The sequence below is a fragment of the Lygodium microphyllum genome, chromosome 4 (genome assembly GCF_053477565.2).
Source record: "Lygodium microphyllum isolate KBCC chromosome 4, Lygodium_microphyllum_v1.1.10, whole genome shotgun sequence".
Taxonomy (NCBI): Eukaryota; Viridiplantae; Streptophyta; class Polypodiopsida; order Schizaeales; family Lygodiaceae; genus Lygodium; species Lygodium microphyllum.
Window position 1 is genome coordinate 67,256,984 of NC_141138.1, and position 14,222 is coordinate 67,271,205.

At 40.8% G+C, this 14,222-nt stretch overlaps 1 protein-coding gene and 1 pseudogene across 1 annotated transcript; both read right to left on the minus strand.

The window, feature by feature from the left end:
- Nucleotides 1-1,440: 1,440 nt before the first annotated feature.
- On the minus strand, nucleotides 1,441-2,817 carry LOC148037137 (pyrophosphate-energized vacuolar membrane proton pump 1 pseudogene; annotated as a pseudogene).
- Nucleotides 2,818-11,717: 8,900 nt separating this feature from the next.
- LHCB5 (light harvesting complex of photosystem II 5) lies at nucleotides 11,718-13,607 on the minus strand. The gene is made up of 6 exons (XM_087676077.1): nucleotides 13,283-13,607; nucleotides 13,089-13,173; nucleotides 12,947-12,997; nucleotides 12,702-12,822; nucleotides 12,477-12,611; nucleotides 11,718-12,127 (listed from the first exon to the last, which is right to left on the minus strand). The coding sequence occupies exons 1-6, from the start codon at nucleotides 13,482-13,484 to the stop codon at nucleotides 11,870-11,872; spliced, it is 852 nt and encodes a 283-aa protein (XP_087532203.1). The 5' UTR covers nucleotides 13,485-13,607; the 3' UTR covers nucleotides 11,718-11,869.
- Nucleotides 13,608-14,222: the final 615 nt, after the last annotated feature.

The following is a 14,222-nucleotide window of genomic DNA, read 5'->3' on the forward strand; positions in this document are numbered from 1 at the left end:
AATTGGATATTTTGTATCAATTTGGGTCACCAAATTTGTACAAGTTTTTGATCCTTAAAGTTGGTACCTGCATCTTGACTTGAAGAAACATTATTGCAAGTAACCTCCTGATCTCCCTTTCTTACATTACCTCTTTTCCCACCTTTTGTTGTTCTTTAATCTATATTTATATATATACACACAATTACTCAAAGTTTAAAAATATGAATAACTAAGAACATTTTAAATTAGACAAAGAGACTAATTAAAGCTAGTTAATCTCAAAATGAATCACCTAATAAAGCAAGATGTAAAATATGTACAAATTTCAATTTTCAAAGTTTAGTAGAAATAAAGACATATACCTATATCGTGATTTGAAGAGACATTAGGGCCAATGACCTCCTTAGCTTTCATTGTTCCATTATCTCTTGTACCATCATTTGTGATTTTGTTACCTTTATGTACACATAATAAACCAAAGTTTAGAAACATAAGAGACATTTGTAAAACATCAAAACAAACATTTGTAAAACATCAAAACATCAAAACACACATACCTTTTTTGCCCTGTTCTTTACACCATCTGATAGTAAATTGAGCAGGTGAAAACAAGAAATTCATTGTTCATACTTTTATGGGCTCACCAACTTCTCCTTCTGATTTGAAGCATCTTACAGACTTCCTGTTGAACAGTGCGCGAGGGAGACGAGGAACGGAGGAAGAGAGACACGAGACACTAGAAGTGGAACCCCAGAAGTGCATCAAGTGAGCACACATTAGCTGCAACATCAGCTCCTTAGCTAGAATAGATAAAACATCAAGTAGAATAAACATAAGCTTGAACAGACGAATCAATTGAAAATAGACAAACAATTGGAAACAATGAAACATAAGCTAGAACAACTCAACAGCTGGAATAATAATGAAACATCAGCTGGAACATTTCAACAGCTGGAATAAAAATGAAATCAAATATCATCCCATCAGCTCGAAACATTTCTTATAAACAAAGCGTGGAATAATTTCAACGCATTAGCTGTAATATAGATGAAATGATATGAAACATAGCATGAAGAGCAAAAAATTAGCTGGAAGAAAGAAACATTTAGAATAATCAAATGATGAACAAAATACCAACAATCATCAGCAAGAGCTCATTAGTTTTCTTACTGCTGCTCAGAGCCCAAGCAAACATCTCAGCAATCTGCTTCTGGGACTCTAGGAACATCTTTGTACGCCTGGCCTCCAGATCATCACGAAATCGCTCAGACTCTCTCTGCATCAGCAGTTTCATCTCTTCTAATTTGAGAAAGCACTCCCCCAAAGTGTGGATCACAGAGACCAATTCGGAGAGCGGAGTGCTATCAACTGGGGGCTGTTGATGCCGCAAGCTGGACTTTGAAGAAGTCCTATGGTTGAGGAATCTGTCCATCTTGAAAGCCTTCGCGGCCTCATAGTCTATATTGCGGGTGCGCTTCTTATGGAGAGATGTGTAAGAAGTATCATGGTCATCCAGAGACCGGTTGCGATACCAGCATTATCACTTATGGGACCATATGCATCTATGGCTAGACAGGTGGCAATGGTACAAAGCATTCCAAGAGCTGCAACTGTGATCCCGTACATGGCTACTAGGGTATGGCTGACATAGATGGCAATAGCAATAGCAAATATTGGAACAATTACAGACTTGTAGCCAAGTGCCAAACCAAAGATGACATTGGTAGCAGCTCTTGTCCTGCAAGAATCAGCAACATCCTGGACTGGTCTGTATGTATTGCTAGTGAAATACTCTGTAACGTAGCCAATTACCAACCCTGCCCAAAGCCCTACTCCAACGCAAAAAAATAGTTTCTAGTTTTGAACCATCTTTGCACCACCGTTAGGATCATATATGTAAAACATGGACGGTAGTGCCAGCCAACAAACAAAAGCTGCACCGAATGTCATTAAGATGGTGGATATCAGCATTCTCTTCAGTGTAGATTCAATATCCCTTAGATTTGAGATCTCGAACACATCAATTGCGAACAAGGTTGTGATGAGGCACACCACAATGCCCATAGAGCTAATGAGTAGAGGGAAGCACATAGCAGTGAAGTCATGATTTGTTCCAAATGATGACATGGAAGCCACAACAAGAGCTGCGCAAGAAGCTTCAGCAAAGGAGCCAAACAAATCTGAACCCATTGCAGCAATATCTCCCACATTATCACCCACATTGTCAGCAATGATCGCTGGATTTTGCGGATCGTCCTCTAGGATATTCCTTTCTACTTTTCCAACAAGATCTGCTCCAACATCTACCGTTTTGGTATAGATTCCACCTCCAACCCTTTCAAATAGAGCCACGGATGAGCATCCAAGCCCATAGCCAGTGATGGCCTCAAAAAGGCCCTCCCAATCATCCTTGTAATAAAGCTGGAACAGTTTTATAGTGATGTATAAAACTATGAGGCCATTAGCAATAAGTAAGAAACCCATCACCGAACCTGATTGAAAGGCAATTTTGAATACTTTGCCTATCCCTTTTCTGGCTTCCAAAGTTGTGCGAGCATTTGCATATGTTGCGATCATCATGCCCAAAAATCCCGACACTATGGACGTCAAAGCTCCCAATATAAATGCAACTGTAGTGAAAATCGTTGTAAAGAGAGTTGGGGCACATTCCTTCTTTGGATCGTATCTGCAAGGCTAGGGCTTAGTACTGAACCCCTTCACAGATCCCAGGAACAAGAAAATGACAGCAGCAAATATGCCCATGAAATAAACCAAATACTTGTACTTTGTCAGGTCTTCTTTCATCTGCATGTTCCTCCATATTGATTCTAGCATGCCTGACATACCATCTAATTGTCTTTCTAGTCCGGCCACCTTCTCCTCTTGGGCCACTCTCCATTCTTGCCCCCTACTCTTCTTCCTCTCCTCCAGTGTTGGGATGGTGACGTTCTCCCTTTCGTCCTCCATGTGGTTGGTGGTGGTGTCGACGCGGGGAAGCCGCGTTTTGCTTGTGGTGGTGTTGGTCGTGCCGCGGGGAAGCCGCGTCACGTCTTCAGACGGTGGGATGTCGAGGTTGGGGCATCACGTTGGGGCGACGCGTCGGGGGGCGTCATGATGTGGGGCGACACGACGTGGGGCATCACGACGTGGGGCAATACGACGCGGGGCGTCGTGCTGTGGGTCGTTACGACTTTGATCTCTTCGGGGCACTGGATCTTTCCTCCTGCTTCCGTGAGCACTCCTTCACTCCGAGCAAGAGTTGCTCTGATATTAAGTGTGATAAACCTACACTCGTTACGCACTCAACATGGCACAGAAAGGTAACACGATATGAGCTCAAGGTATACTCTTGTATTATTCAATCCAAAAAGCGGGACAACATAGACACATCCCAGGACTACACCCTCGTGACACCGCACATAAGAGGGTTCACCACTGGGCATAAGGAATCACACGTAGAGTGGAAACAAGGCAGGGCTTTGAGTCACTACTACTCCCTATATAGGTGCAATCGGTAGCAACGACATGGTATAGCTACAAAGCCCTTACATCCCCCCCTTCCCCCCCACCCCCCCCCCCCCTTCATTACCCCCTCCCTTTTCTCTAGCACCAAGTAGCACAATGGATTTTTTGTTGAATCTTAAAGCATGTTGTTTTTGTTTTATTTTAATGAAAAGCATGATACCTTATTGGGCCTTGAGTACTAAGGTGCTCAAGGCCTAGATTGATCCCTAATTTCATTTCCTTCCCTTCACCCTCCATGAATTATGTTAGCTACATGGCCAGATAATTATTTGAACCAAGATCATTAAGCTTTGGCACATATATACTATTGCTTTCAGATTGGTTCAAATCCCACACACTAAAGGAATGTAGATTATGTCCACCCTCAGCAATGCACAAAGAATGTCATGTACTCTCTTTGCTCCATCAACAAGGCATCTCTCTTAGTTCATGGTACTTGAGTCCACCATACTCATCATCTTATTCAACCACTAGAAGAAACAAAATCAAGTGGCATAGTACTTAACGTAGGAAGTGATATTGTCTTTATTCCAACTACTCAACCAACAAGCATCCCTCTTTCAAAGTTTTTCGAGAATAAATACACAACGTCATGAAAATGTCCATCATCTTCCTAAGAAAGGCATAATGTTCCACTGAGAGACCTTAAGTGAGAAAATCTAGAGGATTCTTGTCATTCAAACAAGCTATGAAGTGATAATCAGACCTCAATGTTCTTGGTCTTTGCATGAAAGACTAGATTATGTGCTAGTTGAATATCATTTATAGAGGCCAAATGCAATGTAGGATTCATAGTCATACCAAGATCTCTAACCAAATGGCCTTACTGTAAGGCCTCCTTGCAAGCCTTAGTTAGACATCCTCAACCTTGGTAATAGTTAAGGTTGTGCATTTTTGCATATCTTGGACATTCGAGAGATAGCACCTCTAGCAAAGATGAAGACATAGCTAGAGGTGGACTTTCTACTATATTTGCATGCTCTACATAATTAGAGTCTATGTGGACTAGGACTCCAATATGTTGGCTACTGTAACAAATGCACATATATGCAATGCCCTTAAGATATCTCATGATACCCTTCATAGCATCCCAATAATGTTGGCTAGGTGTCACCATATAACAAGCCACAACTCCCATTGCAAATGTTGTGTCAAGTCTAGTGGCTATCATGGCATACATCAAGTTGCCACGACTCATGCATATGGGATATTGGCCATCTTGGCCCACATATAATTAGACTAGGGATAATCTACCTGACTAACCTTCACATGAGAAGGTAATGGGTAGCTAGTATACTCATCGCTCTACATATGGAACCACTCAAGGACTTTATGAATGTACTCCTCCCTATGACAAGTAGAGGAGGCCCTTAGAGCCATTGCGTGTAACACATATAACAAGGATGTGAGAGGTGTGAAGAAAACTGTGGAGTAGTTGCTAAGGTTTGCACTGAGGAAACATAGAGTGTATGACTACGACATAAACACAATGATATAGACACATATGTGCAAAACCCAAACCGTAAAAGAAAAACTCAAAACTCAAACATAGTAACAAACACAAGCAGAATGATAGAGAAAGAACACAACTCTGAAGTGAATGAAAACTCTAAATGAATGGAGAGTATGAATAGTGACCAAGGATAGAGCAGTAGTATATTGGAGAGTGATGCCCACACTATCAGAGATGGATCCCAAGTGCTATAATCACCAATCGAAGATGAGAGAGTGTTGAATAATCAAGGGCAATATGTTGGTCACCAAATATAGCAATCGGAGGCTAAAATTTGGTAAACACAATAGTATACCACCAAAGAAGGCTAAAAATTGATCACCCAAGCCAAAGAACTATTAGGAGACAACATAAGAGGTGTTTGTTGATATAAGTGGCCTGGTGAGTAGCAAAATTGCATGTATTGCAACAATCACCTACTAGTGGGAGAGATGGCAATAGCCTGTCGCTAGCACTAGAGGTTAAAAATGCAGGTTGATTAGGTGCTATGATGATGTAGTAGATGGATACCTCCAAACACTAGAGCGATGATTGAAAATAGGCCGTGTAGGGTTTGATAGTAATAGGTTGCAATTAGTGATGGTTGTTTAAGATGCTAATTAGCATGTAATATATTTCTTAGCTCAATAAGCTGCATACCCCATGTCCTTCACCTTGAAGCAATTCTTGAGTTGAATCTTCAAAGCATCCAACTCATCATGAGCACTCCCAATAATTAGCATGTTATCAACATATAGTACCAAAGTGAAAAGGCTAATATTATGGGCGTTCTTCATGTAAAGACATAGATCCATGTCCCTGTGGGAATTACCTTGTGAGTGCCTAAAAGCATCGAACTTATGATATCATTCCCTAGGTGCCTGCTTAAGTCCATAAAGAATCTTCCTCAACATTTACACTAAGTGTTCTCTGCCCTTTTTCTCAAAGCCCTTAGACTATTGCATATAGGTATCCTCATGTATATTCCTATGTGAAAAAACCATTTTAGCATCCATATGATACAAGTCTAGATCCACCTATGCAACAAAGGCCATTACCAAGTGAAGGGTTGCTATCTTGGCCACATAGGAGAATATCTCATCAAAGTCTCCCTTTTCTAGTTCAAAATCCTCTACAATCAAATGTCCCTTGCATACTGGCTTATGGCAACCAAGGGTGCCCTTCAACTTATATATCCACTTCCATGGTAATGCATGTTTACCATCTCGAAAGGAAATCAACTCCCACGTATAATTTTTCCATATTGAATCAAACTCAAACTCCATAGCCCTCTCCTAAGAGTAACTATCACCTCTGCATATAGCCTTCTCATAGGTGAGGGGCTCACCAAAATCTATCACCATCATACAATACATAGAGGTGTCAAACCGATTAGGAGCACGAGAGACTCTCGTAGAGCATCTCAAAGATGGTTGTGGAGCCTATACTACCTATTCTCCCTATCTAGCATCATAATCCTACATAATAGGCCGCTACATCATCATCATCAACTACAACAAGCTATCTAATTGGAGCTACTTGTACATAACAAAAGGTTCTTGCTAAAATATCACTTGTGTATCTCAACTACCTTCAACCTCAGATACATCTTTTCCTCATGGAAGACAACATCATGGCTACGGATAACCTTTTGAGCCTGTAGATCCCAAAGGTGATAGCTCATCTCACTTGTAATACCATATCCAAGAAAGATGTACTTCATGGAATTTGGATTAAAATTGTTACGTTTGTCTTTAGAAATATGGTAGAAAGTCTTATATCCAAAGACTTGAAAGTATGTATACGAGGGAATTCTACCACCAAGAGGAATACATTGGAACCTATTAATCAAATGAACGACAGTAGTAACTACCTCAACCCAAAAATGTTGTGGTAAGCTGTTGACTAACCATATTGCAAACTCTTCCCTAAATAGTCCTATTCATGCACTTTGCAACACCATTTTGCAGTAGGGTATATAGGGCAGTCAAGTAACGCTTAATACCCATCTCATCACAAAACTACTGAAATGCCTTAGAGATATATTCACCTCCATGGGAATTTTAGCTGATGCCCAAACCGATTCCAAACCATAGCAAGAAAGTATTGAAGTGTAGGCAAAACTTCTAACTTCTACTTTATAGAAGAAGCATAAACCTTGTGAGATTAATCATCAATGAATGTAACGAAATACTTTGCATCACCTAATGATTGATAGGGCATGGGACCACAAACATTTGAATGCACAAGAGCTAAAGGTTCACCCACACACATAGAACCAAAATTTTTATGTGAGTTACAAGTCTTCTTGCCATCTCAGGGAGGTTAGTCATAAATATATGTATGTATCACATGGGTTCAACATATGGGATTTTAAAAATATCATTTTTACACATTTTTTACATACAAAAGGGGCCCGTATAAAGGGGTTACTTATAGATTGAATAGAAAAGGATTATTTTTTATTAAATAAAAGTTCACAAATAAGAAGATTTATAAATAGGCCTTGAATGCATGTGATATAGAGGGTATACATATAGTGAATTACTTAGGCTTGCCATATAAACAATGATTACATGAATCAAAATACGAGTAGTCAAGAGGCGATAAGTACTATAAAAAGTAAGGACTTTCATTTCTTTAAGGGACATATGCCTAAGATGGTGATGCCAAAGAGAATAGGTGGAAGATTGGTCTTGCAAAAAGATAATAGAAAGATCTAGATATAAGTAAGGGATACAAGACACCAACCTTAGAACCTCTAGCAAAAATAATGTTGCCACGTGTAATCTTCCATGCATAATCACCAAACAGATACATGATACCCAATATTATCTAACTCTCTAGCAAAGGTAAAGCTTATAATCAATGTCAAGATATGGTGTACATCATGTAGCACAAATGGAGCACTAATACCAAATTGCAACCTCACATCACCTTGCCAACAATATCACATACATGATCATCACCCATACTGATTGAACCTGTAACAGTGCGGTAGGTTGAAGTCTTCCAATAATTGAAGTTGGTGCCATCCAGCTTGTCTCTCATTGACTCTAGAGTCAGAGCTATGCAAAGAAAAGATCAAAGTGCTTCCATACATGCAAACTAGAATGTCCAAGAGCAAAGTAAAGTTCAATATATATGCCTCATAGCATCCGAGTGCCTAATGACATAAAGTAATACATCTGAGAGCATGTACTCGCAATAACCCTTCAATCCCTAAGAAAGCTTAAAAGCAAGTAGCCACTACAAATATATAACCATCAGAGCTCAAAACCAAAGCCTAGATCTCAATGTAAGCATATCCAAGCATAATAACCAATACCAAGTCTTGAAATCGTATGTAGGCATTCAATATATAATCCTTAATAGTGAATGCTTGCCACCCACATAGCATTCTAACAAAAAACCCTTCAAAAACGAAGCTAAACAAGGTCTAATCAATCCAAAAGCCTTTCTTGAGCATCAACACATCATTTGAGTATTGTGAAATTTTCCTCGAAGCATCAGTAGAGCATAAAACAAGTGATTATTTATTGTCCAAATAGTGAACATCAGAGTTGTCCTAAATTGTAGAGTAATGAATGACCCAAAGCTCTTAAGATGCAAAAGTCGAAGTTGAAGGAAGCCAAAAAGACCCCCAAAGATTGGGCAAAGCACTACTAACCCTAAGGGATCTTCCTACTATGGTTGACCCTCTTGGGTCATTTGGAAGCTTAAATACTACTGGGCAAGGGCCTTGATTAAGGTTGGAAGGGTTGGAGCTGATCCAAGGAGAGACAGGGTTGATGCATACCTTATTGAGTGTTTGCCATAAAAGCTGAGAATGAAGCTCATTGCTTGGGCCTTTAATCCCCAACAATTTTTATGTTTGGTATCTCTATATAGGTTTGTGACATTTTTTATGGTTTGATCATTATGAAAGCAACAATCAAATTGATAATATAGAAAAGATATTTATCAATTTTCATTTGTAGTATGTTTAACCTACCTAAATATCTAGACAATTTAAGACCCAACGAAAGTATTGTAAGGTACTTCAAAAAACTTAATAGTCACATGTAATATTAGGAAGTCAAATTTAGGTCTTGATGGGGAGGATGAAAGTTGGAACAAGGTGCAAAGGGTGACGACATTGGCATATGCTTCATGCCAAGGATATTAAAGAGTGAGTAGTAGCTTGTCCTAATGTCAGCAATACAATTAGGAGATGTAAGTCCAACAACCTATGAGAAACAAACAAAGCTTCATCTTCATTGTAGGATTTTATGGGTTGACATTAAGCCTTTCAAGATTGTATGTATTTCATTCATAAGTTTGACTCATGAGTCCTTGGGCATAAGTGGCAACTTTGCTCTAGAAAAATGGTAGTCATTTCATTGCTTTTAAATCCAAGCAATAACAATAGCTCTTATCATGTTCCAAGCCTTGATTGTTTCATTATAAAGTTTTTTCCTCTATCTAAAGAAGACTAATTTAATATCCATTTTATCATAAAACCCTACTTTTTGATGCACTCTTGAACCTATCTCTAGACTAGCTTGACTTCTCTACTCTTCTATCTTGTAAAACCCATACATGGGGGATAAACCCCATCGTTTTTCTGCACCTTTTTTCTATGGAGAGTAGATTCATTGCACTTTTTAGGGCATCACTTTTAGCTTGAAAGAAAGAATAGCTCTCAACAACCATGTAATCCTGCTTGTCAAGTCCTCATCTTAGATTGCATGTATTACTTCCTCTATTATGCTATAACTTTGCCTATATGGCTTGGGTACTTGTAATAATCACTCATTTTGCATTTCAATAGTTACACTCCTACTAGGGACTCCATGTATCTCAATATCTTGCCATTGTATCCTATCGTTGCAATGGGCTAGTCTTGTTGCTTTTTGTTAACTACTTACTTCAAATAGCTTCCACCCCCCTTTGATAGAAGGAACTCTGTCTTTATCTACTTAATCCAATTACCCTAGGGTGTTACTATTCCATATGTCACACCATCTCAAGACATCCTTCATAGCAATGCCATATACTAATTCCAAATTTCTATCCAATGGCTACAAGGAGGGTCTAAAGCAAGTAAGCTTTGATGAATAGCACCCATGACTAATGACACTCCATAAGGTTAAATGGCAAAACCTCTATGCAAAGATCAATGAGACTAAGAGATAGCCTCTCTAGTGTTTTTCCCAACTCTTGATTCCAAGAAAAAAGGTTGTTACATTCTTCTCAATGGCCAATAGCTACCCAAGTTGACATTGAAATCCAAAATCATTGCCGAGAATACAAAGAGAGATGCCATGATTGCTCTTAAAACTACAATTTGCCTTGTAAAAATTATTAACCTCTCTTTCCATGTCTCTATTTCATCTTTCATTTTTCTCCTTATACTACAATTCACTTAGTAAAAGTATCAAGTTTCCCTTTCCATTCCTGTATATTGTCCTTCACTTTCTTGGCCATCCTTTTTCGTCTCACTACTTCACCATCAGGTATTCCAAGTGCCCGAATGTTTTCCCAGGTGATGACCTTTAGGCCCAATTACATGAGCAAGGGCTACAACCTTTCATACTAAAGGCTAGTGGCTTTGTCTTATTTATGCTTATCACCAAGCCTTATAAAGCCAAAAACTAATCTTATGTTTCCATTAAGGCCTTGACTAAATAGTTTTCCAATTCACTACATTAGAATTGAGTAGTCCTTTTTTTAAAGCATACCTCTTATTACACCCTATTGAACTTTCTTGTCCAAGTTCTTAAGGATTTGTGATTAATGTCAGAAGTAGTGAAGAAATAGAGAAACCATGCCTTTGGACTAAGCTAAGTAAGCAATGCTATTAACATAGACTACTATTGAAACAATAAGCAAATGAGATATAGTCTTTATCAAGAAACTCTCTCAATTCCATGGCGTTCATGACTTTGAAATAATTGCTAACTTATTTTGTGGTAATAAAACTTCCTCGTTGATGAATCTAGGTTTCTATTACAATTACAGTAGCCACTTCATGGTTCTTAGTTCTTGGTCATGCATAGTAAATATAATAACTTCTCTCTTTTTCTATATCAGCGCAACAAGGAAAAGCTAATTGGGCAATCTCTCGAGACATCGCTTGCCTCAGTTGGACGTTTAACATGTCAATTCAGAATCCCTGAAGATTTTCAATGTAAGCCTCAGCTCCCTAACTCGAGGAGCTGTATCGAAACCATATCACTAGGACTGGGAGCGAGGGGTTCAATATCGCTACATCTCTGAAAACCAAACTTCCCTCTCACAGGGCTTGCCTTGGCCCAAGCCCCGATCATGTTTCTCGACCGCCTTATATCTGGCTTACTTTAATTTCTCCAGATGATTGTAGGGCCTCCCATTCCCACTCAGCCTGTTTCCCACCAATGCCACTGTCTGTGGAATTGATGTTATTTCACTTCAGAGAATTTACATTTAGCATCATGCTTCTGCAATTGTCTTAAATTCCGATTCGATTGCCACCGTCATCTGCAGCACCATAGCCGACCCATTGAAAGTACGTTAAAGTTGCGAGAAAGGGCTCAAAATTGACATCATTCAATTGAGTTCTTTCAGTACATGTATTCTCATACGTTTCATCAGTCGCATGCGAAAGCAATTGACTTATAGCCTTCAACTTTACGATAAGAAAGGAGTCGACAGAGAAAAGCTAGATCATCAAAGATGGGCACACTGCGCTTCAAGATTAAGGTTAAATTTAAAAAATCTTATCTGATTGATGAGATCTCATGAGATAAGAGGCAAACACATTAGCTCGCGTCTCATGGGGATGAAGGGCAGTAAGCTATAGACTCATGTACGCTGATGGCACAAGCTTCTTTACAGAGTTGGAATCGTCTAGAGGCTTGGTGCTCTCTCAATCTCTCCTTGCAACACAGTCAGAAGGTTGTTGCCGAAGGGGTCGCTCAAGTGAGCAGCAAGGTTCTCCACTGGACCCTCCCCAGTCACATAGGCTTGCAGGAAGAAGCCAAGCATGGAGAACATAGCCAGCCTGCCATTCTTGATCTCCTTCACCTTCAACAGGGCAAATTGCTCTGGATCCTTGGCAAGTCCCAACGGGTCGAAGGGGCCACCCGGGTGCAGCCTGTCGAATCCCTGATTTTGCACCCAGCATAAGATGTAATTAAGCCAAATCCGAAATATAAATGCGAACATGTGATCTTCTCCACAAGCAAAAAGAAAAGATAGGACCATAGAGATAAGCAATGGGCACTTGAAAACGATGGTGCTAATAGACTCTCAGAAAGGTTTGAGAATCCAATAGACACTGCTAGGAAATCAATGCCTTGCATCTTCCCGAGTTAGATGTGATGCGAGTCCATTATACCAAAATTAAAGCAACAATTAGGCTCACGAATAATTAACGCTTCTTGCATCTTCAATCTCTCATGTAAAATTGAGGTACTAGCGCAAGACTGTTTCAAACTCACGCCATAACACATACCTGCAGATTCGTGGCACGGTAGTACTCAGCGCCACCAACAAGGATCACCTCGGCAATGACGGCGACAGCTAGATTGATGGGCACTGTAGCTCCAAAATACTCAATCGAACCGCCATCAAGAAGAAGAGCTCCAGTCTGGGATCAGACAATATCAAAACAGACCAGTAAGACAAACAAATAAACAGAATCAATCAGTTTTTATACCCTTTTGTTAGGAGAGTGTACCTTAAACCAGACAGCCTCAGGGCCACAGGTTGCTCCAAACTTGTTGAAAGCTTCGGGAAGAACAAATCCGGCAGCTCCAAGCATAGCCCATCGGGCATGGATGAGTTCATAGGCCTGGTACCTGCATGAAATAGCGTGTAGAAGCTAATGAGGCCGGTGCGCTTCAGACTACAATTACAATAGTGTCGAGTGTTAGACCCCCCCCTCTTCTAGCTTCTACACGTCTACCGAAATAGGCTGCTTACTTGTCAAAGTCCGCAGGCTTCTTGCTCAGGCCGAAGGGGTCAAAGCCATAGCTGCAGAGACAACATTAAAGATCAGAGGGCTAGGGGAGAGTAGGCAATAGCAAAAGCTGAGATAAAACACGCGACACACTGAATTACTTACTCTCCAGGCACCTCTCCAGTGAGGTAGGCAGGCACCTCGGACCTGTCGAGGAGACCCTCGGGCAGATAGATTCTGCGGTCAGGGCCTACAAGGGGAAACGGAAAGAGCATGAGAAAAGCTCACAGGCAGAGAGGATCGCGGCCAGAATGAGGCCTCAGCGGGCGACAAAGACGGGCGCGTCTCGGCACACTTACCATACCACTTGGCGAGCTCTTCGTTGGCAGGGACCTTGGCCTTGGAGGCGGCCTTGGGCTTCTTCTTGCCGAGAAGGGCGACGATCTTGGGGGAGGGGGAAGAGACGGAGGAGGAGGAGGAGGAGGCGGAGGAGGGCGCGGCGACGGCCTGGCCGAAGAGCTCGGGGCGGGCGAGGAGGGAGGAGCCTGCGAGGGCCGCCATAGCCTCACGGGACGCAGGAGCTCGGGTAAGGCGGGGGGGAGGGGGGGCCTATACTACTGGGTGATGAGAGAATCGAAAATGGGGAATGAAGACGAAGACGCAGATGAAGATGAAGATGAAGATGAAGATGATGTAGTGATTTGTGCTGCGACTGATTGCGCGAGAAAGGCCTCAATGCTGCTTCTTTCTCACAGCACACGCCCTCCCCTCTGCCCCACCTTCGCTCCAGTGGATATGGCCCCTTCCACGTCACCTCTCCTCCCATTGGCCTCTCCCCTCCCCCTTAGCTCTATCTTGTCACTGGCCAATCACATTTTCTCATTCCAATGCTCTCATTTTACACTCTTGTGTTTACTGCTATCGTGAGCGTCTACTAAGGCCATTCAAGTCTCAATGTCCATGGAACAACAAGGCTTAGTATTAGGGCATGGCCCCAACATTCATGAAAACTTAATGTTCACGGTAAATATAAGTTATCGATGTTCAATCAATGTTTTGCAGTCCTTATGTACTCATTACAACTTTTCATAATTTTATGATAGCTCACTATTGTATTAAGAAAAATGGATTTACAACACCACTACAAATAGGGTGCATCTTGTAAGTCAATTATGACTCTAGAGCCTTTTCAAAACCTTGGCTCCAACCTTCATTACAATGTTTCCCAAAATGCCTTTTTGAATCGAGGCCACCCCTCTTATAAGCTTATAACACTACCCTTCCTACAAAAAATTCTTA